The 24,221-nt window shown below is 39.6% G+C and overlaps 5 protein-coding genes across 5 annotated transcripts; 1 reads left to right on the plus strand and 4 right to left on the minus strand.

Annotated features, from left to right (window-relative positions):
* Positions 1-67: 67 nt before the first annotated feature.
* PKNH_0617500 (conserved Plasmodium protein, unknown function) lies at positions 68-1,843 on the minus strand (the record flags this gene model as incomplete). The annotated part of the gene is made up of 1 exon (XM_002261810.1): positions 68-1,843. The coding sequence occupies one exon, from the start codon at positions 1,841-1,843 to the stop codon at positions 68-70; it is 1,776 nt and encodes a 591-aa protein (XP_002261846.1).
* A 7,133-nt stretch (positions 1,844-8,976) lies between these two features.
* Positions 8,977-10,497, minus strand: PKNH_0617600 (uncharacterized protein; the record flags this gene model as incomplete). The annotated part of the gene is made up of 4 exons (XM_002261811.1): positions 8,977-9,579; positions 9,774-9,873; positions 10,045-10,175; positions 10,378-10,497. 4 exons carry the CDS (start codon positions 10,495-10,497, stop codon positions 8,977-8,979), a joined length of 954 nt encoding a protein of 317 aa, XP_002261847.1.
* Positions 10,498-11,873: 1,376 nt separating this feature from the next.
* Positions 11,874-16,334, minus strand: PKNH_0617700 (RNA polymerase II-associated protein 1, putative; the record flags this gene model as incomplete). Its single annotated transcript, XM_002261812.2, has 1 exon — positions 11,874-16,334. The coding sequence occupies one exon, from the start codon at positions 16,332-16,334 to the stop codon at positions 11,874-11,876; it is 4,461 nt and encodes a 1,486-aa protein (XP_002261848.2).
* Positions 16,335-17,079: 745 nt separating this feature from the next.
* Positions 17,080-18,579, plus strand: PKNH_0617800 (uncharacterized protein; the record flags this gene model as incomplete). The annotated part of the gene is made up of 1 exon (XM_002261813.1): positions 17,080-18,579. One exon carries the CDS (start codon positions 17,080-17,082, stop codon positions 18,577-18,579), a length of 1,500 nt encoding a protein of 499 aa, XP_002261849.1.
* A 1,166-nt stretch (positions 18,580-19,745) lies between these two features.
* PKNH_0617900 (S-adenosylmethionine decarboxylase/ornithine decarboxylase, putative) lies at positions 19,746-23,927 on the minus strand (the record flags this gene model as incomplete). The annotated part of the gene is made up of 1 exon (XM_002261814.1): positions 19,746-23,927. The coding sequence occupies one exon, from the start codon at positions 23,925-23,927 to the stop codon at positions 19,746-19,748; it is 4,182 nt and encodes a 1,393-aa protein (XP_002261850.1).
* Between the last annotated feature and the right edge of the window lie 294 nt (positions 23,928-24,221).

Genomic DNA, 24,221 nt, shown 5'->3' on the forward strand with positions numbered 1-24,221 from the left:
TAAGGGTGTCAGGGGGTACAAAAAAAAAAAAAAAAAAAAAAAAAAAAAAAAAAAATAGGAGAAAAACTCATTGATAACTTTCTCCCTTGGAGCAATTAAAATTGTACTTTATGTCCCACGCAGGGAGGATGGTGTTAATGGAGCAGTCATCTGGTAAGTAGGGAGGGAATCCAGTTGGGTATCGAACCTTCCTGTCTACTATGCCCGTCGAGTTAGTTTCCTTCTGTTCAGTTGCCAATTCGTCATACAAGAAATCCACGTTTTTCTTTTTATAAATGTACTTTAGGACGTACTCCTTTATGGCCAGGTTGATGCTTTCTTCGTCTATCACAAGCACTTCTTCCTGTTCAGTGGTGGGTTCTCTCTTTGGTTGTTCAGCTTGATCTCCTGCACCTTCCTTTTCACCATCATTTTGTTCTTCCTTCAACACGCTGTTTCCAACTTGGTTATTTTCCTTCCCTGTTTCGTCCATTTGGTCTCTACTAGGGGCAATTCCTACATCATCCCCTGCGACCAAATCATGGCCACTGTTATTCATTGCATTGTGGACACTCCCCTTGGTGGTGTCATTGGACTCCCCCTTTACGTTTTTATTTTCATCATTCACAAGGTGGCTTCGAGCACCTGCTGGGTCCTCACTAAGATGTACAATATTTTCAATTTCGTTCAAGGGGCTATTCCCTTCAGGGTGTACCTGTTCTTCTGTGCCTTTGCCAATCGCTATATCCTCTGAGATGTTTACTTTTGGTGCTCCCGGTATTGCATCTTTATTTTTACTTTCACCGATGTCCAATTTGTCCGGTTGGCTTTCTTCTTCCTTCGTCAAGGGTGCTCCTCCGTCCTCCTCATTTGGTTTATTTACTTTGGCAAAGTAGCTCGAAAAGGTTCTGAAGATGCTGAAGCTCTCGGCGGTTTGGTCTGCTCGGCTGGTTTGGTCTGTTTGGTCTGTTTGGTCTGTTTGGTCTGTTTGCCCTGTTTGCCCTGTTTGCCCTGTTTGCCCTGTTTGCCCGGTTTGGAGCGTCTCAGCTTCCACCTTCTGCTGACCCTCCTCCAAATTCACCTGTTTATTCTCCTCTCCATTTTCAAGATCACCTTGGCTTTCTTCTTTACCCCTCTCTGCGGCTTCCTCTTTCGTGCCATCTTCTGCCCCACATGGAAATTCGGCAAGGCCGTCCTTGTCCTGACTTTGCTCCTGTGTTCGAACCACGGGCTCGTCTGTACTATGTTGGGTGTCAATCCTTGAACCGATTCCTATATCGTCTCCTTGCATATCATTTCTCCCATTCTCCTTCTCCACCTCCCCGCCACGTTCATTGGGCGGGTCGGCTTCCATTGCAGGTGACACTTTCTGTGTTACCCTATCATCAATCACTTCACCATTAAAATGAGTCCCGTTTGCATCTTTGGAAATGTCTATAGTTACTTTACTTTGATTAATTCTTGCCTGATCTTCAACCATCCCCTTACTTCCATCAGCCTCTTTTATGGTGTCCCCATTGTTGGAACTTCTCACCAAATCAGGGCAGATAAGATCTTCCTTCCTGTCCTCCCTCTTTGTAGGGTTGGCCTTAATGAAGAGTCTCCTATCGATGCCATTTTTTTTTATATTTTTTGCATTTCTCAAAATTTTTATCGTTTCATTTTGTATTATATCCACTAAAAGGTGAGTAATTTTATAGTCGTATTTACTGACGTGGAAACTTTCAAGTATTTTCTCTATCTGTAATTCAATGCCCGGGATTCCCTTGTAGTATTCGTCGAGGAGCCTCCTCGCACCATGATCCCTGCCGCTACTTGCTTGAGGGTTCCTTTTGCAAAGCGGGCTCCTCTTCCTGATTTTCATTGTGCCCAAGGAGGCAGTTGGTTGGAATTTGTGCAACAATTGGTTACACGTTCTGGAGGCGTATGTTCGGATGTACTGATTTGGGAATGGAATTTTACTCTACGCATCGTTCCATCGGTGCACGTGTATATACTATTTGGGAAGTGATGGCATTCTTTTTTATCACTCCATTAACTTCTCATGGGTTGGGGGTTGGGGGGGCGGAAATACAGAGCGAGTTTTTCATTGTCGATATTTTCTGGCCAATCGATGGAGCATGCGAATTTTAATTTGTCACTGCGGGAAAAGTATTCTCTTCTTTTTCGATTTGCATGCTTTAACGGGGAATGTGGTATCGGAATAGGCTAATTTTAGTTATGCCCATGTGCTCTGCGGGAATGAGCATAATTTCGTGTATATAAAATGAACGCTCAGGTTTCGCTTCTTCGCACGGAGCAATTATGTTAACTTTTCCTTGGTTGGGAACGCATTTTTTTTTTTTTTTTTTTCATTGCAACAGGGTTTTTTTTTTCTTTTTCTTTTCACCGTTCTGGTCATTTGCTGCATTGTACAGGCGGTAATTATGACACTTTAATGAGATTGCAAAAAAAAGAAAAAAGAAAAAAAAAAGGAGATTGTAATTTTCTTATAAAAGATAGGTACGCACACCGGTAAAATTCAAACAATAATAGATAAATGTTAAATAAGTGTTGTTCTGTATGTCCAAATGCCCATAGGATGCTGGATTTAAAGTAATTACCGAAGCCAAGGCTGATAAAAGGAGGGGGGGATAAATATACCCACTTTTATAGGTGCCATAATGATAATATAGTAAGAACAAAAGTTAAAGAACTTCCTTACGCCCGCACACATTTTTTTAAAACATCACTATTATATTGAGTATATATAGTCCTTTGAGGACCTTCCCTTGGGAAGCTTCCTTCTTGAACGTATATACTAAGTTGCATATATTTTTTATTTTTTCTTATGTCCACATTCCTGGTTAATTGCATTTTTTGTTTTTTGAATTTATGATAATATGGAGTATTATTCTGTATTCTTTTATCTTTCCAATTCCTTCCTTCCTTCCCCCTTTCTTTTTTTCGTTATAAATACCCTTATTGCGTGTACTCGTCCCCCCACGGAGTAATGATTAATGAAGCAAGCAATATTGTCGTTCTGGCATCCTGAAACTTTACTACTAAAACCGAAATCTCACTCCTATACCCTAAAACCTTTATTCCAATACCATGCAACATTTACGCCTAAACCCTGAACCTTCCCTTTTTTTTCTTTTTTTTTTTTTTTAAAAGAAGCGAACGGTGTGTAGGAACGGAGGAAATAGAAAAAAGAAAGAAAAAAAAGAAGGAAATAAAAGAATCCAAAAAATAAAGGAAGTAAGAAAAGGATAAATGAAGTGAGAGTGTGGTTAAGGAAGTAAAGTGTTCAAGAAGTGAAGGACAATATTAGTGTGAGGAGGAAAGTGTCTAGGGAAGGGGTCTAAGGTATGAGAGGGTCTAAAGGGAGGAAAGATTCCAATAAGACGAATGCCTAAGGAATGAGAGGATATAGGGGGTAAGAAGGTCTAAAGGCAAGGAAAGAATATAAAGAATAGGAAGGGCTCTAAAGAAGAGTAAAGGATTTAGGATTCAGGGTTCAGGGTTCAGGTTTTTAGAGTTTATCGTTTAAATTTCAGCGTTTCGGGTTTAGGGTTTAGGGTTCAGGGTTTTGGGTTCACAGTTTAGGGTTTAGTGTTTACGGTTTAGGGTTCAGGGTTCAGGGTTCAGGTTTAGGGTTCATGGTTTATGGATTTAGGGTTTAGGATTTAGGGTTCAGGGTTTAGGGTTCAGGGTTTAGGGTTCAGGGTTTAGGGTTCAGGGTTTAGGGTTTAGGTTTCAGGGTTTAGGGTTCAGGGTTTAGGGTTTAGGGTTCAGGGTTTAGGGTTCAGGGTTTAGGGTTTAGGGTTCAGGGTTTAGGGTTTAGGGTTCAGGGTTTAGGGTTTAGAGTTCAGGGTTTAGGGTTTAGGGTTCAGGGTTTAGGGTTTAGGGTTCAGGGTTTAGGGTTTAGAGTTCAGGGTTTAGGGTTTAGGGTTTAGAGTTCAGGGTTTCGTGTTTAGGGTTTCGGGTTCAGGGTTTCAGGGTTACAGGGTTGTAGGTTTCATGGGTTTCAGGGTTTCAGGGTTTAGGTTTCGTGGGTTTAGGGTTTAGGGTTTAGAGTTTAGGGTTTAGGATTTAGGGTTTCTAGTTTCGGGTTTAGGTTTTCGAGTTTCGGGTTTAGGGTTTAGGGTTCAGGGTTTAGTGTTTCCGGGTTTAGGGTTTAGGGTTCATTGTTTAGGTTTTTAGTATTTAGGGTTTAGGGTTCAGAGTTTAGGGTTTAGGGTTCAGGGTTTAGGGTTCAGGGTTTAGGGTTTATGGTTTAGGTTCATGGGTTTAGGGTTCAGGGTTTAGGGTTTAGGATTCAGGGTTCAGAGTTCAGTGTTGAGGGTTCAAGGTTCAGGTTTTAAGGTTTAGGGTTCAGTTTTCATGGGTTCAGGGTTTAGGTTTTAGGGTTTAGGGTTTAGGGTTTGGGGTTCAGGGTTTAGGTTTAGGGTTCAGTGTTCATGGGTTTAAGGTTTAGGTGTTTAGTAGTAAGGATCTGTCAAAGAATAAATGTGTCTGAGTATTGAATGAGAATTTTTTTAAGAAAATGTATTATAGGAGGATAGGGGAAGGGGATGTAGAAGAGGGGGAATTGGGGGAAAGTGTGTCTAAATGTTAAAGTTAAAGTGTCTAGGGAGGAAAGTAATGGGACTGTGGAATGTGAAGGAAAGGATCTAAGGAAGGAAGGGACTGGGTTGTAACGAGTTTGGGAGGTTTGTTGCTTGAGCAGCGAGGGGTAAGGTGGTCTAGGGAGAAAAAAGCGTAGAAAGGGAATAGGGCGTCAAGCCCAAAAAAGGAGCTTCAATTAAAAGGCCTTGCAAGAAATATATTTTTTCTTTTTTTTGTGTTAAAAAAATATATATTCCTCTGAAAAAATGAATTTCTTCCAAAAAAAAAAAAAAAATATATTCATTAAAATATAGCTTTGCGTATATGTTTTTTTTGTCAAAAAAAAGACCTTGCAAGAAATTGTTCTTTTTTAATAAAGGTATTCCTCCCAGAAAATGTATTCCTCCCAGAAAATGTATTCCTCCCAGAAAATGTATTCCTCCCCCAAAAAAAAGAATGTCTTCCAAAAAAAAGGGGTCACTGAAAATAATTCTACACAAAAAGATAGATTAAAAAAGAAGAAGAAGTTTCTCTTAAGAAAGAAATTTTCCTTCCAATATAAGAATTTCCAAGTGTTTCGAAATAGTCTTCCCAAAGGAATTGCTTAAATGAAAATTTCTTAAAAGAAAATTTCCTAGTGTTCCCTTAAAATATAGGAAATTAGGGGGAAAAAAGTTTCTCCTATAGAATTCTTTGAGAGGAACCTTTCGCCATAAAAAGTTATTAGGGGAATTTTCTATCTCTTATTAGTAGAATTCCTCCAAAGGAATTCCTTCTGAAAAAAAAATTATTAGAGGAAAATTTTCCTGTAAGAAATACCTTTTGGGGAAAGTTCTTAAGAATTCATCGGGAAAATTTTCCTGCAGAGAAAAAGTACGTTTGAAAAATTACTCTCTCAGGAAAAAAAATACTTACAAGGAAAATTTTTGCTCAAAAAAAACTTTTTAGGAAAAAAAGGTCCTCCCCCAACCAAAAAATTTTCCTTGAGAATTCTCCTGCAGGAAAAAAAATTCTTCTCCGAAAAAATTCCTGCAAAAAGAAGAAAAAAATTTATAGAAAGAATTTTCTATGTGCTTTAGGATAATCTTTTTTTTTCCCCTACCCCCCCCTTCACAGAATAAAATGAACAAATAAGGTTTTAAGGAAAATCTTCCCCCTTAAAAAGGCCCAAGTGCCTTAAGGGAGAAATTTTTCTTAATAATATTCTTCTGGGAAACTTTCTACTTAAAGGAATTCATTTAAAATTTTCCCTCTAAGGAATGTATTAAAAATTTTTCCTTCAGAAGGAATGTATTTAAAGTTTTTCCTTCAGCAGGAATGCATGAAGAACTTTCTCTAAGGAATCCATTTTAAATTTTTCTTCTGAAGAGTAGATTAGTAGATGTTAAAAAATTATCCCTAGGAATTACTTAAGGAATATGTTCAAAAATATTTCACCATAATACAATAATAGGTTCTTCCAAATTTATCCTCCCCCAGAAAAGTATAGATTATCCAAAAAGGTATTGATGATTGATTACCCCCCCGAAAATGCAAATTCGGAAGAAATCAATACTAGTTACAATGGACCCTAGGCGAATAGATATGTAACGTTCTACCGGAAGATTTGACATATAGTTCTGATTTACCATTGCACTTTTCCATATCATAATGTTAAAATGTATTCGATTAGAGGAATAATAATACATTTATTCATACTGTTACAATGTGCCAGTGTAAAGGCACAGGAGGAGGGAGGGAACAGTAGCATAATGAAAAGAATAGGGGAAGGTATAGCTGCTGGGTGGAAAGCATATACAGATGTTTTCAGCACCGTATGTAAGGAAATTACAACAAATAGTTCGGATAGTAATAAGGGAAATGGTATTAACGTCTGTGATAACAGCATAGCCATAACCCTTCTTCTTGGTATTGTCTCTGCAATATGGGGTACTTTCCAATATTTGTGTAGATTGGTAATATATATATATATTCCACTGTAACATTCCAATAATATATATATTCTATTATTAACATATAATATATTTCATTGTTAACATTCTACATTATATCTTCCATGGCATATATGGAATGTAGACCATATTCTATGTTGTATATTCCACAATAATAAAACGAGCACATTATCTTACATGTGTCTTTTGTCAGTTCTTTTTTTCTTTCCTTTCCTCTCCTTTTCTTATTCCTTTTCTTTTTATTTCCTTTTTCTTTTTCTTTTCTTTTATTTCTTCCTTTCCTTTCCCTTCCTTCTTTTCATTTTCATTTTCCTTTTGTTTCTTCTTTTCTTTCTTTTGTTTCTTCTTTTCTTTCTTTTGTTTCTTCTTTTCTTTCTTTTGTTTCTTCTTTTCTTTCTTTTGTTTCTTCTTTTCTTTCTTTTGTTTCTTCTTTTCTTTCTTTTGTTTCTTCTTTTCTTTCTTTTGTTTCTTCTTTTCTTTCTTTTGTTTCTTCTTTTCTTTCTTTTGTTTCTTCTTTTCTTTCTTTTGTTTCTTCTTTTCTTTCTTTTGTTTCTTCTTTTCTTTCTTTTGTTTCTTCTTTTCTTTCTTTTGTTTCTTCTTTTCTTTCTTTTGTTTCTTCTTTTCTTTCTTTTGTTTCTTCTTTTCTTTCTTTTGTTTCTTCTTTTCTTTCTTTTGTTTCTTCTTTTCTTTCTTTTGTTTCTTCTTTTCTTTTCATTCCTTCTCTTATTCCTTTTCCTTTTTTTTTTTTTTTTTTTTTTAGTGGTGCTATAGATGTTGTGCTAATTGTTGTAGAAGAAGACCAAGGAGGACAAAATCGCCAAAGCAAATTATATACCATGTAGGCTATAAGCCGGGTGAAAAAACATCAAAGCAGGATTTGTACCAGGAGGTGTGCCACGAGAGCGAAAAAGATCTAGGACCACCACCCTCAGCATCCTCACCATCCTCCTGCTCAACATCATCACAATCGTCACCATCACAAGCACCAGAATCGGAAGTAGAGCAACCTGAATCTGGTCAGTCAGGCAAAAGGGAGCGCGTAAAGGGAAGGAGGGAACAAAGAATGGAGAAAGCACTCAAGGGGAAGAAAAAACGCTGAAGGAAGAGAAAGACAGCGATTCCACACCCTTCATCTGAGGTACAGCAATGTGGCCTGAAGGTAATGAACAGAAGGGAGGTTATAGAACACAAATATGACTTCTATAAGAGCTCATAACATTTAATAATTATATATATTTTTTTTTTTTTTTTGAACTCCTCAGTGTTCATTTTCCCCTTTTTTACAAAAGCACTTCCTTCTTCTCTTCTTTTTTTTGTGTCAAATATTTCAAACGTTTATTATGTTTGTTACGTTGGTTCTTTTTTTTTTTCTTTTATAAAATATCCCCTAATTATTTTCTCCTTATATATATATTCTATTGAATTCTATTACACTTTTGTGCTTAGTATTTTGCACACTTATGTAATCGATGTATTTTTTTATATAGCAGTATTGTCATAACTGAAAATATTCCATGTTTGTCCTTGCGGATGGATTTGTTTTTTTTCATATTTGTTTTTCCTTATTTTATTATGCACATTTGTTCCTTCCATTGATTGCTTTCTTCCCTTTTTTTTTCTCCATTGAACTAAAATTTTCGCGTGAATACATAATATAAGTTCTGAGAACAAATTCTCAGTGCACGAATTTTGACTTGTTCGGCAAAATTTTTTATTTCATGTAGCTTCGCAGAACACCTTTATTGAAGATTAAAAAGAATGATTATTGAATTTTTTTTTTTTGGACAATTTCCTTCTATGTGACAAATTTATTATTAGGGCACATTTCTTTTTTTTTCCTTCTTTCCTTTTTTATTTGTTCTTGAAAAAAAAAAAAAGAAATTGTTGCCAAAAAAAGAAATTCGCCCTAATATAAATTTGTCAAAGAAAAAAATAATTTGCCCTAAAGAAAAATTTCTGACACAAAAAAAAATTAGCCCAAAGAAATAAAAAAAAATTCTCCAAAAAAAAAAAAAAAATAATAATGTACCCTAATAATAAATTTGTCAAACAGAAAAAAACGTGCCCTACGAACAGATTTGTCCAAAAAAAAAAAAAAAAAAAAAAAAAAAAATACTGCACTTAGGAGAAGTGATTCTCTCCTTGTGAACAAGAGAAAGGGGGGGTACTAAACACTTATGCCGCAGGCTATACATATGCTATGCGTCACTGCAGGGCTCATCTCTACGGGTCAATTGGTTTAACTTAATTCCTGTAGAAAACAAAGGAAGCCGGTTACACGTACCACATTCTGTCCCTCCCACAATCAACCCTGTTAAGGAATACCAATTTATTCGTGTTGCCATTTCGAGCTTGTTCAGTGTAACTCCTGTTTTATTTTCCGCTGGGGGCAATCATAACTGTAGTTCTGTCGACATGGGACCGATCCACATGATCTTCCGCATAATGCCCCCCATCACTGCGTTCTCCCTACAGTGCGCTGGCCGCACGACACTTTTATCGGGGAAATGAGCAGGGCGTCAAGTTGCTTCAACTGTGGAAGGATAGAAATAATCTCTGTCCTATAGTCTCCCTTTAGCTTGTCCTGAATTCCGTTCTTTTCCAAATAAAGCGTTTTTAAATTCTCATTTTCACGCAGATTTTTAATCATCTCTATGTTATCAATCTTGTTGTTGTTTAACCATAATTCTTCTAAAGATTTCAACTCTGAACAGATTAGTATATTTTCAATTTCGTTGTAAGACAGGTCGAACACTTTCAGATGCTTTAACTCCCTTATGTTTTCCACAATGGTACTTAATTTATTGTAACTGAGATATAGTTCGGTGACTTGTGGGATATTTTTAATAACCTCAACGGACCAGTTGGTTAATCGATTGTGCTGTAAGCTTAGCTTCTTTAACTTTGGAAAGCTAGGGAGGTTCAGTTCTTCTATTTTGTTCTTTCCTAACCACAGCTCTTCCAAATTTATCAGGCTTTCTAAATTTTCAATTTTCCTGATTCTGTTATAGCCCAATTCTAGCAGTCTCAGTTTTTTGCAATTTTGCAGGTTTTCGATCTACGGGAGGTGTAAAGGAAGACATTATCATCGCGCATAGTTATGTCCAAATAACCATCCCCGTTGGCGTGCGTCCTATGTGTACAATAACGGTTCTGCACACTTCTCCCTCTAACGAATCTTCTGCCTCTTCTGACCCTTCTAAGGGGGTTGCAGAAAGGCGGAAAATATCACCCTTGGAAGTTCCAACTTACCTTTGCTATTTTGTTGCTAGACAGGTACAGCTCCTCCAGGTTTACCAGCGTGTCGATGTTCTCAATAATCCGAATTTTGTTGAAGGAGAGGTCCAGTACTCTACAGGGAAAGGGCCGGAAGCACACACAAAATGTATACATGTATATGTATATCTATATATGTATACACATACATATACGTATATGTATATATGTATGTGTGTATGCGCGCTTATATTCGGGGGGGTGCGGCGGAAAGGCAAGATACACAGATGCCAAGTGATGATATTACTTCAAATTTGTGAGCATGAAAATGTTTTCTATTTTTTTAATAGAATTTTCGTATAGTTCCAAGTTCTCCAACTCTAAGTTATTTTCCAAATTTTCGATTTTTTCGATGCAGTTCGAAATCAACTGCAGGGTCTGTGTAGCGTGGAAGGAGGGGGGGGGGGGGTCGACGGGAAGGGAAGACATGTGCAGGTGGGGAGAAATTGTCAGTGTGTATGCATGATTTATGGAGGACTATACGTCAAAATGGGTGTATGTCATCACGTATGCCCCCGTTCAGGAGAAATATCTTCCACGGGAGCTAACGCTACACCTCGATGATTGCGCACAAACCAACCTTCAAATTTTTGCATTTTTCGATATTCTCTATCTTCCTAATTCTCGCATACTGATGCGAAATAACGGTCTCCTTTTCATCAAACGCGGTTATTTCTCCAAGGACATTGTAAGTTGTCATGGCTGAACTATGGTGGGGACTTCACGTTTCGTTTCCTCGTTAAGCTAGGTATATGTCCGTATGATGGCGTTGCGCACGAGGTCTTCCGCTAGGATGGAGAGTCGCGTAGCACCTATGCAGATGTTACGCTGATCTTACGTTGTTGTTCCTGGGGTGAATGACGGCGGAAATGGCGACAAAATTGGCAACAAAAATGACGGGAAAATTTGCAGCTTCAGGGTGTACACTTGGAGCTTGCGTGGGGGCCCAACTCAGGCTTGGCCGTCGTAGACTTGGCACTTCAGAAGGTCGCTACATCATTCCCCTCATTGCAGGAAAACACGTTTTAGCGTCCTCTCAATGTTTCTCTCTTACAATGCGTACTTTGGAAAAAAAAAATAAATACAATTTTTGTACGCATAAAAAAGAAAATGGGTACATGCTATAAACAAAGGCATATTTTTTTTTTTTTTTTTTTTTTTTTCGATGGTGCCCTATACTTTTTTATCTTAAAATTTCACAGTCGTGGCATTTTTCGTATTCTATAAATGACCAAGTTTTCGCAAGTGCAAGGGGGGCGGGGGGGAGTTCCCCCCTTTGGATCCATTTAGTGCATCGTTTGAAATATTCAACGGGACAATTCTCATTTTTTTTATGATTTGCAATGACTGCGCGTTCGTTGTGCATTGGCCAGACGTATGGGAGAAATAACGCATGTAGAGAAAATGACACGGGAGGGGAGGAAGCGAACAAGTGAACATGTGTAAGGAGCCCACTGAGTCAGTTATTCTTTTCCCTTTTTCTTAAACGGATGGACAACTCGAATGGGAGGTAAAAATAGAGAAAACGGTGCAACGTTGGGTTGTGTTGCAGTTGATGAGAAGTGGTTATGTCAATGCGCTACGGAGAGGATTCGTTGTCGTTAGGTCAGAAGCTAGGGACACACCTGGAGATAGGAGTATTCCCCATCATGAACTTATCAATTATTGTAAGAATGAAAACTGACAGGTGGTGGGATAATTACTGCCTTATAATTGCCTTGTATGAGTTGTGCAAGATTTTCCTGGTTGAGTATACCATGTAGTTCTTTTACCCTCTGGTCTCCTCCCCCTTTGGGAAGGATTACCTTTTCTTACAACAAAGTAAGGGTTACAATTCTGAGCCATTTATGGTACACAAATTGATGATGAGCACGTGGAGGATTTAACCCTCGCGAGGGTGTATAAATTTTTGGAGTTTGCATGGACGGGAGAAAAGTAAAAATGCAGACACGATGGAGAGGAGGATCTCTCTCATAAAAGAAATACAAATTGGACATGGGAAGAAGAGACAAAACTGTAGGAACCTGCTCAGGTGTTCACTATATTCTTTTACATGTACCTCCCTACTTGCGGGATTCACCTCCCGTTTGTACTAACGTAAAAGAGGAAGTGTAACAAACTGGGGTAGGGATACTTTGTGCGCAGAGATCCGAAGTAGCTGTGCATACTGGGAGCGAACCAGTCCGCATGTGAGTCGTCTAACATGAGGGAAAAAATGGAAGGGAAAAGGGATGTCAGATCAATTAAAAAATTTGTTTCTACCCTCCCATAGCACGTAGACGTAGTAAAAACGATGTACTTCTCCCCATCATCAGAAAAACGAATGAATACGTTTTTTGACAAAATTTTTAACAAATCTGTGTCTCTGTAAAACACATTTCGACATTCCTCTGGAAAGGACGTGGACGAAAGGAAAAATAAAATTGCCAACATCAGGGGGCTGAAGAAATATGCCATTTTAAAAGACTCAATAATTTTTTCAAATATAGCCACAGAGAGCTGGGTACTGATCTGTATTCTTTTTTGCCAAGTGCTGGCTTTTATGTTTCTTCCGTTTGTTTCTAGTAAGCGCTTCACGTGTATGTCCAGCGGGTGCGAGCCTGGACCATCCTCCGGGTTAGCATTTTCGCAGTTACCATCATTGTGATGATCGTCCTTACCAAAATCAGTGACAACACGGTGTACATGGTGTACGAGGAGGGGGTGGTCCCCCTCGCTGTCTGTACAGGCCACCCGCTTAAAAATGTACTCCTCCGCTATGCGCACCAAGTGCGAATAAATTTCCATCCTCTCACCCAGGGAGTCTCCAATGCATTTTCCCTCATTGGCGATAAAAATTTGAATAAAGTATTTAAAAAAAATGGATACATCCATGTGCTCTCCTATAAAATTGACGATGTGTTTGTTCAGTAAAAATTTGAAAACTGAATGGACAAGTGTCTCCTTTCTCTTGGTGACTTCCCCCTCGTGCGAAAATTCCATAGATTCTTGTTCCTCGCATTTACGATTACACTCCCTAAATATATTCTTAAGTAGAAGCAGGAAAATATTTTTCTTGCTGTGGTAAAGCAGAAATTTCCCCTTGATGTACTTCCTTAGGAAAAGTATGATGTTCTTCGGAATGTCTACGTGGTCACGACTGGTTGAAGGGGTCTCCTCGATAATTCTTTGATTACACTCATTCGATATTTTACGGGAAGTGCGCATTTCCACAGAGGAAGCCTGCGCGGAATGATCAGAGTTTTGTGAAGAAAAAATGGCCTCGTCTGTTTCACCCCCTGGGCTGATATTTCTTTCAGGGGAGGTCGTCAAAATTGCCCTCAAAGAGAAGTAGCTTAAGGGAACAGATGAACAAAAACTCAGGGAGTATAGCAGTCTCTCCACAGTGTCTTTATCAGACTGATCAGATGGACTACACATGAGGTGGGTTCTTCTCTTAAAGCTGTGAACGTTGTAAAAAAGGTATGACAGTGGTAAAAAAAGGTTATAGGAGTCTTGCACATGTTCCATGTAAAAAATGTTCTTTTTGAAGTGTGTTAGTGTGTCCTCTTCAAACGTAATAATATCTTGGGCAATGCGTTTGAAGGAATTAACTGTTGTGTAGTCCCCTTTGTCACGAGAGAACAATGGAAGCTCCAGAACGATGCGCAAAATTATGTTCAATATTTGGAGAAGAATGATGAAGAAGCAATGCCAATCCATTTGGTTGTTGTAAATCACGTAGTTGAAGGGGAGGGGGCCGTCCATCATGCGGCGAATAATTTTCTGCATGATGTTCGCATAGCCAGTGCACTTGGGCAGTTGCTTGGTCATTGGTTGCTCGGTCATTGGTTGCTTGGTCATTGGTTGCTCGGTCATTGGTTGCTTGGCCATTGGTTGCTTGGCCATTGGTTGCTTCTGCGGCTCCTCAGTGTAAGCTTCCAACAGGTCGTGAAACTGACAGATAACCGCTCGAAGCACCACCTGGAGCGTTTTCAGCAGAGCCTCCACATTATGGGGTTCAACGCACTTTTCCCGAATTAGGCGTTTCCTCCTTATGGACCAGAAAACAGAAAAAAGGTAAACTCCACACTGGTGAATTAACTGTAGGTTGCACAAGTGGGCGAAGTCCCATTTGTTCTTTTGCCTGTCGACAATTTTGACTGGACCGTCAACATTTGTCACGTCAACATTTGTCACATGAGCAGTTGGAATATCGACTTCTCCCTTCATCGCCTCGTGGCGAAAAAGAGTTTTCACCTGAATCTCCAGCGTGTTTATAATTTTATTTGTGTACAGGAATCCTGACAAGTCCACACTCCTCCCCACAATGTTGTACGTGGCTAAATACAAATACACTTGTGAAAGAAACCTTTTGTAAATGCCATGATCATCATGGATTCCCTTTCTGTGCAGATGATTAATTAGATCATGAAAATAGTCAACGGGTTCTATGTATAGGTTGCAAAAAAGTAGCAGTCTAAATATCTTCAAAACTTCGCTTCCCAAGAAAAAGACCTCTTTTCTGTCTTCAGCATTTCGAATAAAAGGAAGGCTTCTGTAGAATAATAAAAACGAAAGGACTTTAAATTTTTCCAAAAGGTTCTTATCGTAATTGTATATGATGACATACTTTATCAGAGTTATTAAGTTGTATGTGAAATTCGTTTCGATATAATCCGTTTGGTTCATTTGTATATTTTCTCTCTCTTTGTTCAACTCGCTTCCTATTATCTTCGATTCGTATATTTTTTCTAAGTTCGCTATCAGGTCTGTACAAGTTAGTAGGTTTACTTGTTGTCTGCATCTGGACAGTAGACCTATTAAAAGGCATACACAACTGTTTTCCACTTGGACCACGCCGAAATTGTTCTGTAGAATAGTGCTCACATTGGTGAGGACATCCTCATGTGCATATCGTTCAGAACCTCTGAGATGAACCATTTTAACATTTATCTTTTGCATTTCTTGTAGGTCGTCTGTGATGCTGCTAAGCGGTTTGAGGTGGGCGATGAGCTCTTCCTCTATTGCCACTTCTGTTATCATCACGTTTGACTGTTTTTCCTTTTTTGCTACGTCCCCCATTTTTAACTTTTTGGCTACTTCGGTCCAGTCATTTCCTCCATACGGGGAAGATTCGTTTTGCGAGTGTCCCGTCTCCTCGCCGCCCAGTTTCACTTCACCCGGGGGCCTACTCCCCTGGGCGTATTCTTCTGAAAATTTGTTCATATATTCATCAGCATGTGCATTAGGGCGTAATTTATCTAACCCACCTTTACGCGTATCGTAAAAATAGATGTTGCACCCTTCAAAGAGAAAGGATCCGTCGCTAAAAAAGTCTTCGTAGGAAAACGCCTCGTAGTCGTGAAAGAATCTGAGTATGGGGAAGTCCCTCTCCCCCCAGTAATCAAATACCACATCCTCCCTTAAAGAGGAAACATTGTTTGGGAAGGTATAGCTAGCCAAACAGTGCACAGAATTTATTTCTATGTTCCTGTTCCTGCAGTGCCTAATCAAGAAAATGATTTTTTCAAATAGGTTTAAGTCATTGTTCAGGTAGCTGAAAAATCTTCTGTAGGTGAACCCAAAGGAATATTTGTCCTTTCTCCGGAGGGCATTATTCTCTCCGTAAAAGTCGGATGTTAAGTCTTCATCAAAGCGGAAAGATCGTAAATGAGAGTTTATGAACACATTGGTCATAATTTTCAGAGATATACAGACTTGACTGCTATTTGAACTTTGACACAGAAAAATCATTTCTGGAAAGGTGTAGCCACTATTAAGTGGTTCGTCGTTGTGGTGATATAGTCCATCAAAATGGTTGAATATATTTTTTTTTTTTTTTTTGTTCAATTCCGTTTCGTTTATTTGTATTCTTAATTTTCCTTCAAAATCGAAGCGTACTTCATGTAATTTGATTTCACTAAAACTCTTTATTTCTCTTACCTCTTCATCGCTCACTGGGTTTGTCCACTGCAGTTTTGCTACTTCGTTTTGGTTCATTTGGAAGGTCAATTGGTGTTTCTCCTTCACTTCATTCTTCCGTCCTTTGTTAACATGGTCATGGTTCACCTTTTCGCATTTGTTCGGTTCCCTCCTTCCGTCTTCATGACTCCCCCCATCGGTAAGATGGGCGACACTAGCAGGGTTGTAAGGGTTGGAGCCACTGACAATCTTGACCGCACTTGCCGCATCAACCGTGCCATATATTTTATAGAGGTTTAGTCTCTCCTCCAGGTCGTCTTTTTGCAAGTTCAACACGCTCCGGTGCAGAGCTGGTGGGAAACTCAGCCTCGGGGAATCTCCCGTCTGGCTGGCCTTGCCAGTCGGTTCTTGTTCCTCATGACGCTGTTGTTCTTCGGCTCCGTGTTGTTCTTCGGCTCCATGTTGTTCTTCGGCTCCGTGTTGTTCTTGACCTGGGCGTTGCTCCTCCTCGTGACCACTCTCTTCCTCGCTCGAAGAATCCGCGTACCTTTCGACTATGTCAAAGTCACACCGGTTGAGGATCGGCTGGTCGTGGGTCCGTTCCTGTCGCAGCTTATCATGGAGTCGTTCCATGGTGCTAACGACGGAGATTAGTGACGGATCAACGGAGCGGTTGCAAAGGCAACTGCGCACGAAGGTTCTTCAATTCTGGCCTGACTTCTTTTATTAGCCAGATATGTTCCCCTTTTCAGTGACAACACGGTCTGTATTTACAAATTTTTTTCTTTTTTTTTTTTTTTTTTTTTGGCGTTGCTTGCCATGTAGGATCGCCCCGCGTTTGCCTCATATGGCGTCCCCCTCTGGATAAACGCACCAAATGTATGAACAACACAGGGCATGAAGGGCACCGGGGTGGGGAACATAAAAAAAAAAAAAAAAAAAAAATTCAAATATATAATATTATGTATGCTTTTTTTGCTGTTTTATCCCATGGAGGAGTGACCGACGATGCAATGGCGCGGAAGTGACGTGGCGCAAAAGTGCAACCGTTCGGTTCTTTCGACTGAATCACCTGCAGGGCCCAGTTATTTTTCTTAAGCGAGGAAATTGCCCACCGCAGTGGAAGAGAAACTCCCTAACCGCCATTTGGGACACACACCAATGGAAAGCAAAGGGAAAGCTAGTATGAAAATACACACATAATGAAGGAAAAAAAAAAAAAATGGTGCACAAAAAAATGTAATGTGATGCTCCCAAGATTGATAACATACCATTTTTTCTTCTGCCCATCTGTTAATGTTGCAAGTGGAAGGCATCGTCGTGGATGCCCCCTTAATGTTGCCCCATTAAAGTTCCCACCCTGAGAGGGCGAAGAAAAATGATCCGGTGGGCAAAATCAATCGTGGGGGTGAAGCCGAAGGGGTGGAGAGTTTCCCGAAAGTGGGTTCCACTCCCCACTGAGCAGAGGAGGTTGTTCGGGTCAAGCACCCCACCAGATGAGGTCACAAGAAAAATCATCATCGAAAGTAATTACGGACACATAAAACAGATGAAGAGCCAAGAATTAAGAGTGCTGTCAGAAAATTGTAGTAATAAGAAAATACGAGATGTAGTTTTATGGAGTGAGATATCCAGAAATGCCATAAACAGATGTGATGAGTTTAAGTACTTCGACGCGCTGCTACTGTTGAGCTCGTTTGAGAAAATGAATCTGGCAGATGATAATTTATACAAGACATTTTCTCATGTCTTTGTAAAGCAAATAAATCATATGGAGCCCCGTGATTTGATCCTCCTAATAAATTTGTACTGTAGAGCAAACTTATTTCCGCGGGTATTATTTGTTCAAGTTTTCCATGCCATTGTTAGATATTGTTCTAAATTTTATCCAGAGGAATATGTGGATTTGCTCATCTGTTTTGCAAGCTTAAATATCTCCAACGTGGACCTTATACGAACTCTATGTAAATCCATGGTGAAGAATGTGAATCTCTTTGATTACAGTAACCTGTGTTGCATTGTTGGTTGTTTGCGACGTTTGGATGTTAATGACGATGTAATTTATTACGTATTTGATGAAAAACAACAGAAGGAGTTAAAATTGCTAACCACACAGGAGCTGTTTGATCTAATGAAAAAGGTGAAGCTACTTAAGTACAGTTGGGAGTTATACGAAAAAGATTTACTTGAAGAATTTTTGAATCGCATTGATAATTTCCAGGGGGTGAAGGACGTCAACCAATTGGAAGATCCCTTCGTTTGTTTAAATTTCCTCGTGTCCAAACAGTGCGTAAGAAACAACTTCCTCTTTGCCCTTAGCAAATGGTGTGCGTCACATGTGTATGAATACCCTTCCAGGTCCGCCAAGCGGCCACTCGCTTACCAACTCATTATGCTATATCAACTCATGAAAGAACACGATGTTAAAAATTATAACTTTATTGAAAAGGCTATCCGTAGGTTTGTTATAAGTCGGGGGGGGTTGGCTGTCAACAGGGACAAAATGATCAAGCCAGTTTCCTACCAGAAGGGCCGCAAGTATATCTTTGCTGAGGATCCCCTTGAGGAGGCTCGCACAGCCGAAGTGGACGCATCAAGCGACCATACCCTAGATCAGCCCACTGGTCACGATTCCTACGTTCAGGAGGGCATATCACACAGGATGAGTCAAAGCGATGGGTATACCTCTCCACATAGTTACGCGGACACGGAGGAGCCAAACCCTATGACGGAGAAAAAGCGGTCCATCATGTTGAGCCTGGGGAAAACTACGGAGTGCAAGAAGCCCTCCATGTATTCGCGTGGACGACATTTTAACTTTAAGCTGCGGCAAAGGCCGAAGTGCGTGAAAAATGCGCCCGTCCCGGTTGAAACGTGAAGGGAGGGAAAAGCGGAGATACCATTATATACATATGCGCATAGCAATGTGTAAATATGTCCTACCTGCAGATCCCACACCTGGTTTGCTTTTTTTTTTTTTTTTTTTTTTTTTTTAAAGAAATTGATGATAGTGTTTATCCTTTAAATTTTTATTCGTTCGATTATTTAATTAAAGAGACATGCAGAACGATATAAATAGGGAAGATGCACTGTCTTTGATGAGACAATGGAAAAAAACAAAATTGTTTTTTTTTTCTCATAACCGCAAGGGGGTGAGGAAGGGAGCGTATACACACAGTTAAGCGGATGGGCAGATGCATTGGTGCGTTCCTCCCGTGGTGCTTAGCGTGGGTGTTACATTTTTCCCTTCGCCCACAATCCCTCCCTCCCCCTTGTTCTATTTCTGCCACGCAGATTAACTGTAAATACTTAAATTTAAAGCCGTTTCTATATTGCAGTTATGTTAGGCGTGGCTTCACACGCCTGCTCCATGGAGGTTGTCACAGAGTGGTTTGTTCCTCCTATGAACGGTGTGGCTACCACGTCCTGCCCCTGTACACATGCAGCTGCTATATATATGCAGTGAATTTAAAAATAAAAACACCCCAACGCGCAACGCTAGGTGGTGCACGTCGAGCAATGGAAAACACTACAAATGGTATGTGCGCGGGTGCTCAAGGTTAAATCCTATTCATTGTTTTAAGGTTAAATTAGGGAATGCGTCATTTTTTTGCCTTCTTAGATATGCCATTTTTTTTTTGCCTTCTCAGATATGCCATTTTTTTTTTGCCTTCTTAGATATGCCATTTTTTTTTTGCCTTCTTAGATATGCCATTTTTTTTTTGCCTTCTCAGATATGCCATTTTTTTTTTGCCTTCTTAGATATGCCATTTTTTTTTTGCCTTCTCAGATATGCCATTTTTTTTTTTGCCTTCTCAGATATGCCATTTTTTTTTTTGCCTTCTCAGATATGCCATTTTTTTTTTTGCCTTCTCAGATATGCCATTTTTTTTTTCTTTTTTCCCCCTAATTTCTCGCTACGCCTGGCCTCAAGAAGACGGTTCCGAATCCCTCTCCGGCCCCCATTGGTACCTTCGTGTGCCTCCCCCACATAAGGCTGTACCCAGCATTCAGTTTTTTTACACGCGCCCGGAGCGGAACCTCTCACTTGAGAAAGGAAAAGGAGTTTTGGGGGAAAATGTACACCTTTTGGCATGATCTAAAACCATTAAAATTGGACGAGCTAACAAACGTGTACGCTCCAGCATATTCATAAATGATCCAATCATTAATGTAGCATTCTGGTAGGTACGTAATTGACGTGATCATGTCTAATCCATCACAAGATTGTCCAAAGATATTTGCCAAATATAGAGGTGAAGTTGCCAATTCTTCAGATGTCGTACTGTTATCTCCTTGGTTTCGAATTACAAATACTGGAGATCTATTGTACTCATCAAATATGATTCCACTGAAGCATCCGTATATACTGTCGCTCACGTAGTAGGAGTAGTAGTTGTATCGGTTGTCATTAATGCTCACCACCTTTTTCTTTATGTTTGTTATATTTCCTAATTTGGAATTGCTGCTGCACTTTAGGTTTTCGCTCAGGTTGCTGTGGCTCAGATGCAGTAGATCTTCCGCGTTATTTGCATTTTCAGCATTTTCCTTCTTCTCCATTTGGGTGACAACTCCGTTTGCCCCCTCCTTTTGGTCGGTCTTTCCCCCTTGGTTGCTGTTCACATGGTTGTCATACCCCCCAGTGGTAACCCCTTCACCCATGTTGGTTTCGTCGACGTTTGCTTTTGCGCTATCCCCCCCCGTGGATTGCGCGCCCCTCTTGGCAAAATGAAGCGGATCCAAGCCCTTCATGTCTCTGAGCCTAATCCCCTGGAACGTGGGGTGCCTTTTTCCAATAACCTTAACAGCCAGAGTGCTAGATGAAGCAACCATATATCTTCCAGGTTCACAAATAATTCGCAGCGTCGACTTTATATCTTTAAAATAGTGTTCAATTGACATATTAATGGCAAGTGCTATTTTCTCAAAGTTGTAAAAGTTATACTTGGTTTTCATCACGCACTTTTCATTAAGGAAGCTCTGTATATCTTTCTTTAATTCGGCTTCATTCAACGTGCAATATTTTTTTTCTTCATTTTTTTTCGCACTGTCGTATTCTAATTCTTCTGGATATCCCCCCCCTAGGTTTAGAATTTCAAAATTGTATCCCATTTTTTTGCTAATGTTAAAAACGTCCCTGGACAATTTAATGGCTTGACAGTAGTCGAAGAGGTTCTTGGTGTTGCTACCAACGTGAAAGGAAACCCCGATGATATTTAAGTTATGCTCCTTTCCAAAGGCAAGTATATTTTCCCACTCGTGTTCATTCGCTCCGTATTTCGAAGACATATAGGATTTGTAATTCTTGAAATCCACATTGATACGCAGTAGGAGAGAACATTTCGGATGATATTTGCGAATCTTCTTCAATTCTTCTATGTTATCAAAGGTACAGAGGTTTATATTTTCATTCTTTGCATAGATCAGGGAGTTGATACTTTTTATGGTGTTGGCAAAAATTATTCTTTCTCTGGCGATATCCGGAAGTAACGTAGTCAATTTCTTAACTTCTCCAACAGAGGCACAGTCAAAATTGCAGTTCAACCCATATAAGAATTTAAGCACTATGTCATCATTATTACTTTTAACAGAATAGAAAGGAGTTACACTTGGTAGATTCTTTTTAAAACGGATGTACTGGACCAAAATTTTTTCTAAATTTATACATACAACTGATGTATCTATATCATCATTTAGAATTCTATTCAACGTGAACATTTCGATTTTGTTTTTTCGATAGTAGTTTATCATATCATCTTGGTGTTTCTTCTCTGGACATTCTTCTTCATTCGTTTGAGTTGTTTCTATTCTGTTGGTAGGGGATGTGCTCTCCTTTCCACCGTCTGCATTGCTTGACGTACTTTCCAAAACGCCTGTGGAGATAAGTGGAATTTTCATTTCCTTCAATTGGTCGCCATACTTGGTTGTGCCCCCTTGATTCAAAATTAGAGAATCTTCTGACAAGTTTCTACAGGAGCTGGTGTCACTGTTTCTGTAGGGGGTGCTCGGTTCCACTCCTCCATTGCTATTCTCCAATTCTGTACCCATATCAACCACCATCACTTGGTTTTGCTTGCAGAATAGGTAGCTATACGTGTACATATCATTCACTACATGGTTCGGTAGAGGCGTCACAGCAAAATTGTTTTCACTTTCCTTCTTTCCAATCGGCAGATGAAGATTGATTCCTTTAACATCCTTCACACTTTTCAACTCGTACACGAAATATTGCATTTTGAGGAAACCCACGGTAAGTTCCTTCATGCAGAGGATAGCATAATATTGCTCGTTGTTCAATACAATGTTGTTAGAGAGATTTCTCTGCAGAAGTGTTGCCTCTGACTTGGAGAACATTCCTCCCGGATGATTTCCATTGCCATTTCCTTCAACATTGTAATGATAATTCACGAGGTAAAAAACCTTTGCTCCGTAAAAACTCAGCTGATTCGCCATAAACTTGATAAAGCTGTCGTTTCGCAAGTCACTTGCAAGTTCTACCGAGACGTACGACACCAAATCCTCCGGCGAGTAGTGAACACAAAAATAATTGTTCTTCTGTGACACGTTGCACGAATAGCCACATGGCGTGAAGTAGAATTCGTTATAAAGGAATTTCTCCTTATTACCTTGTACACTGGAACATTCGTACAAATTCGTATCTATTTCTTTTACGCAGACCTGTGATTTGGGGTTCTCCATCGGTTTCATATGTTGGGTACTTCTAGGTGAAGACACAACGGAGGATAATTCTGTTCCTCCAACCCTAATGCAGTTATCCAAGACACTGAAACTGTTCAAACTGGAGCAGGCGTTCTTTAAGTGAATTACATTACTGCCATTGGAGCTACACTGTGATGATGTGGTGAAAACAAAGCCTCCGTTTCCGTCTCTTCTTCCTACTTCTTTATCCTTCACAATGGATTCATTTGGCATGTAATATTCCTTTAGATATGGGTTGTTGCCGCTGTCGTTCTCTCCCTTTTGTTCAACTTTAACATCTCTTTGTGTTCTTCCATCCAAAGTATGTAATTCGCCTTGCATGTTTGCGACTGAACTTTCCTGTGCGACTTGCTTTTGCATGAATTTGTTCTCGCTCAATGTGGAAGACAGAATGTGTAGATTCGCACCTTCGCTGGCGCAGGCAATTCTCGAGCTACCTCCATGTGGGGATTCTTCATTCCTGTAGGATATGGTGTCATCATTGAGCCCTTCATTCAAGTTCTTATCACTCATGTCGATAATTTTCGAGTGGAAGTTGGGAAACGCTTCTTTGCGGGAATGACCGTAGTAGCCCATATCCTCTGCATTTGGAAATGGAGTCATGGTGCCCTTGACGTGGGCACTAGTATTCGTAGTGCTTTTTGAGGAGCACTCAGCGTAATCATATGAATTCTCGCTACAGCATATTTCCGTTTTTTCATTCTCTTCGTAAACCTTCTGTGTCTCTCCCTTCGGTTGAAATATGCTTAGGGAGTCTTCGTTCAAGTACAGTTCGTGAAACTTGGCCCTCTCATTGTACTTGTTAATTCCAAATAGATGCATTTCGGAGCAGAACTTGTGAGTGCTAGGGGAGAAAGGGACCGCCCCGTTCGCGGATCCATTAGCTGCACCGCTCATCACATCACTGACCTGCGCAAAGAAGATGTAGTGATTTCTCCCATGCGGTAGGGGTGTGTTGGCAAATTGAAAATTCTTGAAGAAAAACTGGAAGAATATTTTCTCATCCTCAACAGACTTGTGTGGATACTCCTGTTCGTAGTAACCATCCTTCGTCTTGTTCTGGTAATTCATATGTGTGAAGAATGCGTATTCGAAGTTCTCCCCAATGAATTCTACAACGTTGTTCAGGTCATTTTTGGAAAGAAAATTTTCGTCGTACATTCCATCTGTCTTCAAAGCATATTGATTCATTAATTTGAGCATTAATATATCCACCAGAAAAGGAATGAAAAACAATACCTTGGTTTTTCCACATGTTTTTATGAACACCATATCTTTGTAGATAAACAGAGAACTTTCTGAGAGCAGATAAACTCTGCACCTTTCTTCTATTGGTGCGTTGGCATCTTCTTCTATTTCTGAAACGATGCTGCATCCGATATGCTTTAGCTTTTCCTCCCATAATTCTCTGGAGATGTCTAACAGGGAGGAAATTTTCTTCTTTTCAAAACATTCCTTCCTCAGCTTGATTATAATTCTCTTTTCGATTCCTTCAAAGACGTTCATTTTTGTTAAGCGAAATGTTTATGTTATGCTGAGTTTATAAAATCTCACGTGTTGGAAAAAGCCCTCTTGTTTCACGGTGGTAACAGTAGGGTATGCTTAGCTAAATTAACGTATGCTAGGTAAAGTCTCTCCTATAACGAGGTGATCGTACTGATGGTGGGATCCAAATGGGTATATCCTCACGAGGGAAAAAATTTCTTTTTCTCTTCTTTTCTGCTTCAATTCGGGTTAGTCTCCACAAAAGAGTGAAAATGTGTTCTCCAATTCTGCGTACTTTACTTGACTAAAATTTGT

The sequence above is a fragment of the Plasmodium knowlesi genome (assembly GCF_000006355.2).
Source record: "Plasmodium knowlesi strain H genome assembly, chromosome: 6".
NCBI classification, from domain to species: domain Eukaryota; phylum Apicomplexa; class Aconoidasida; order Haemosporida; family Plasmodiidae; genus Plasmodium; species Plasmodium knowlesi.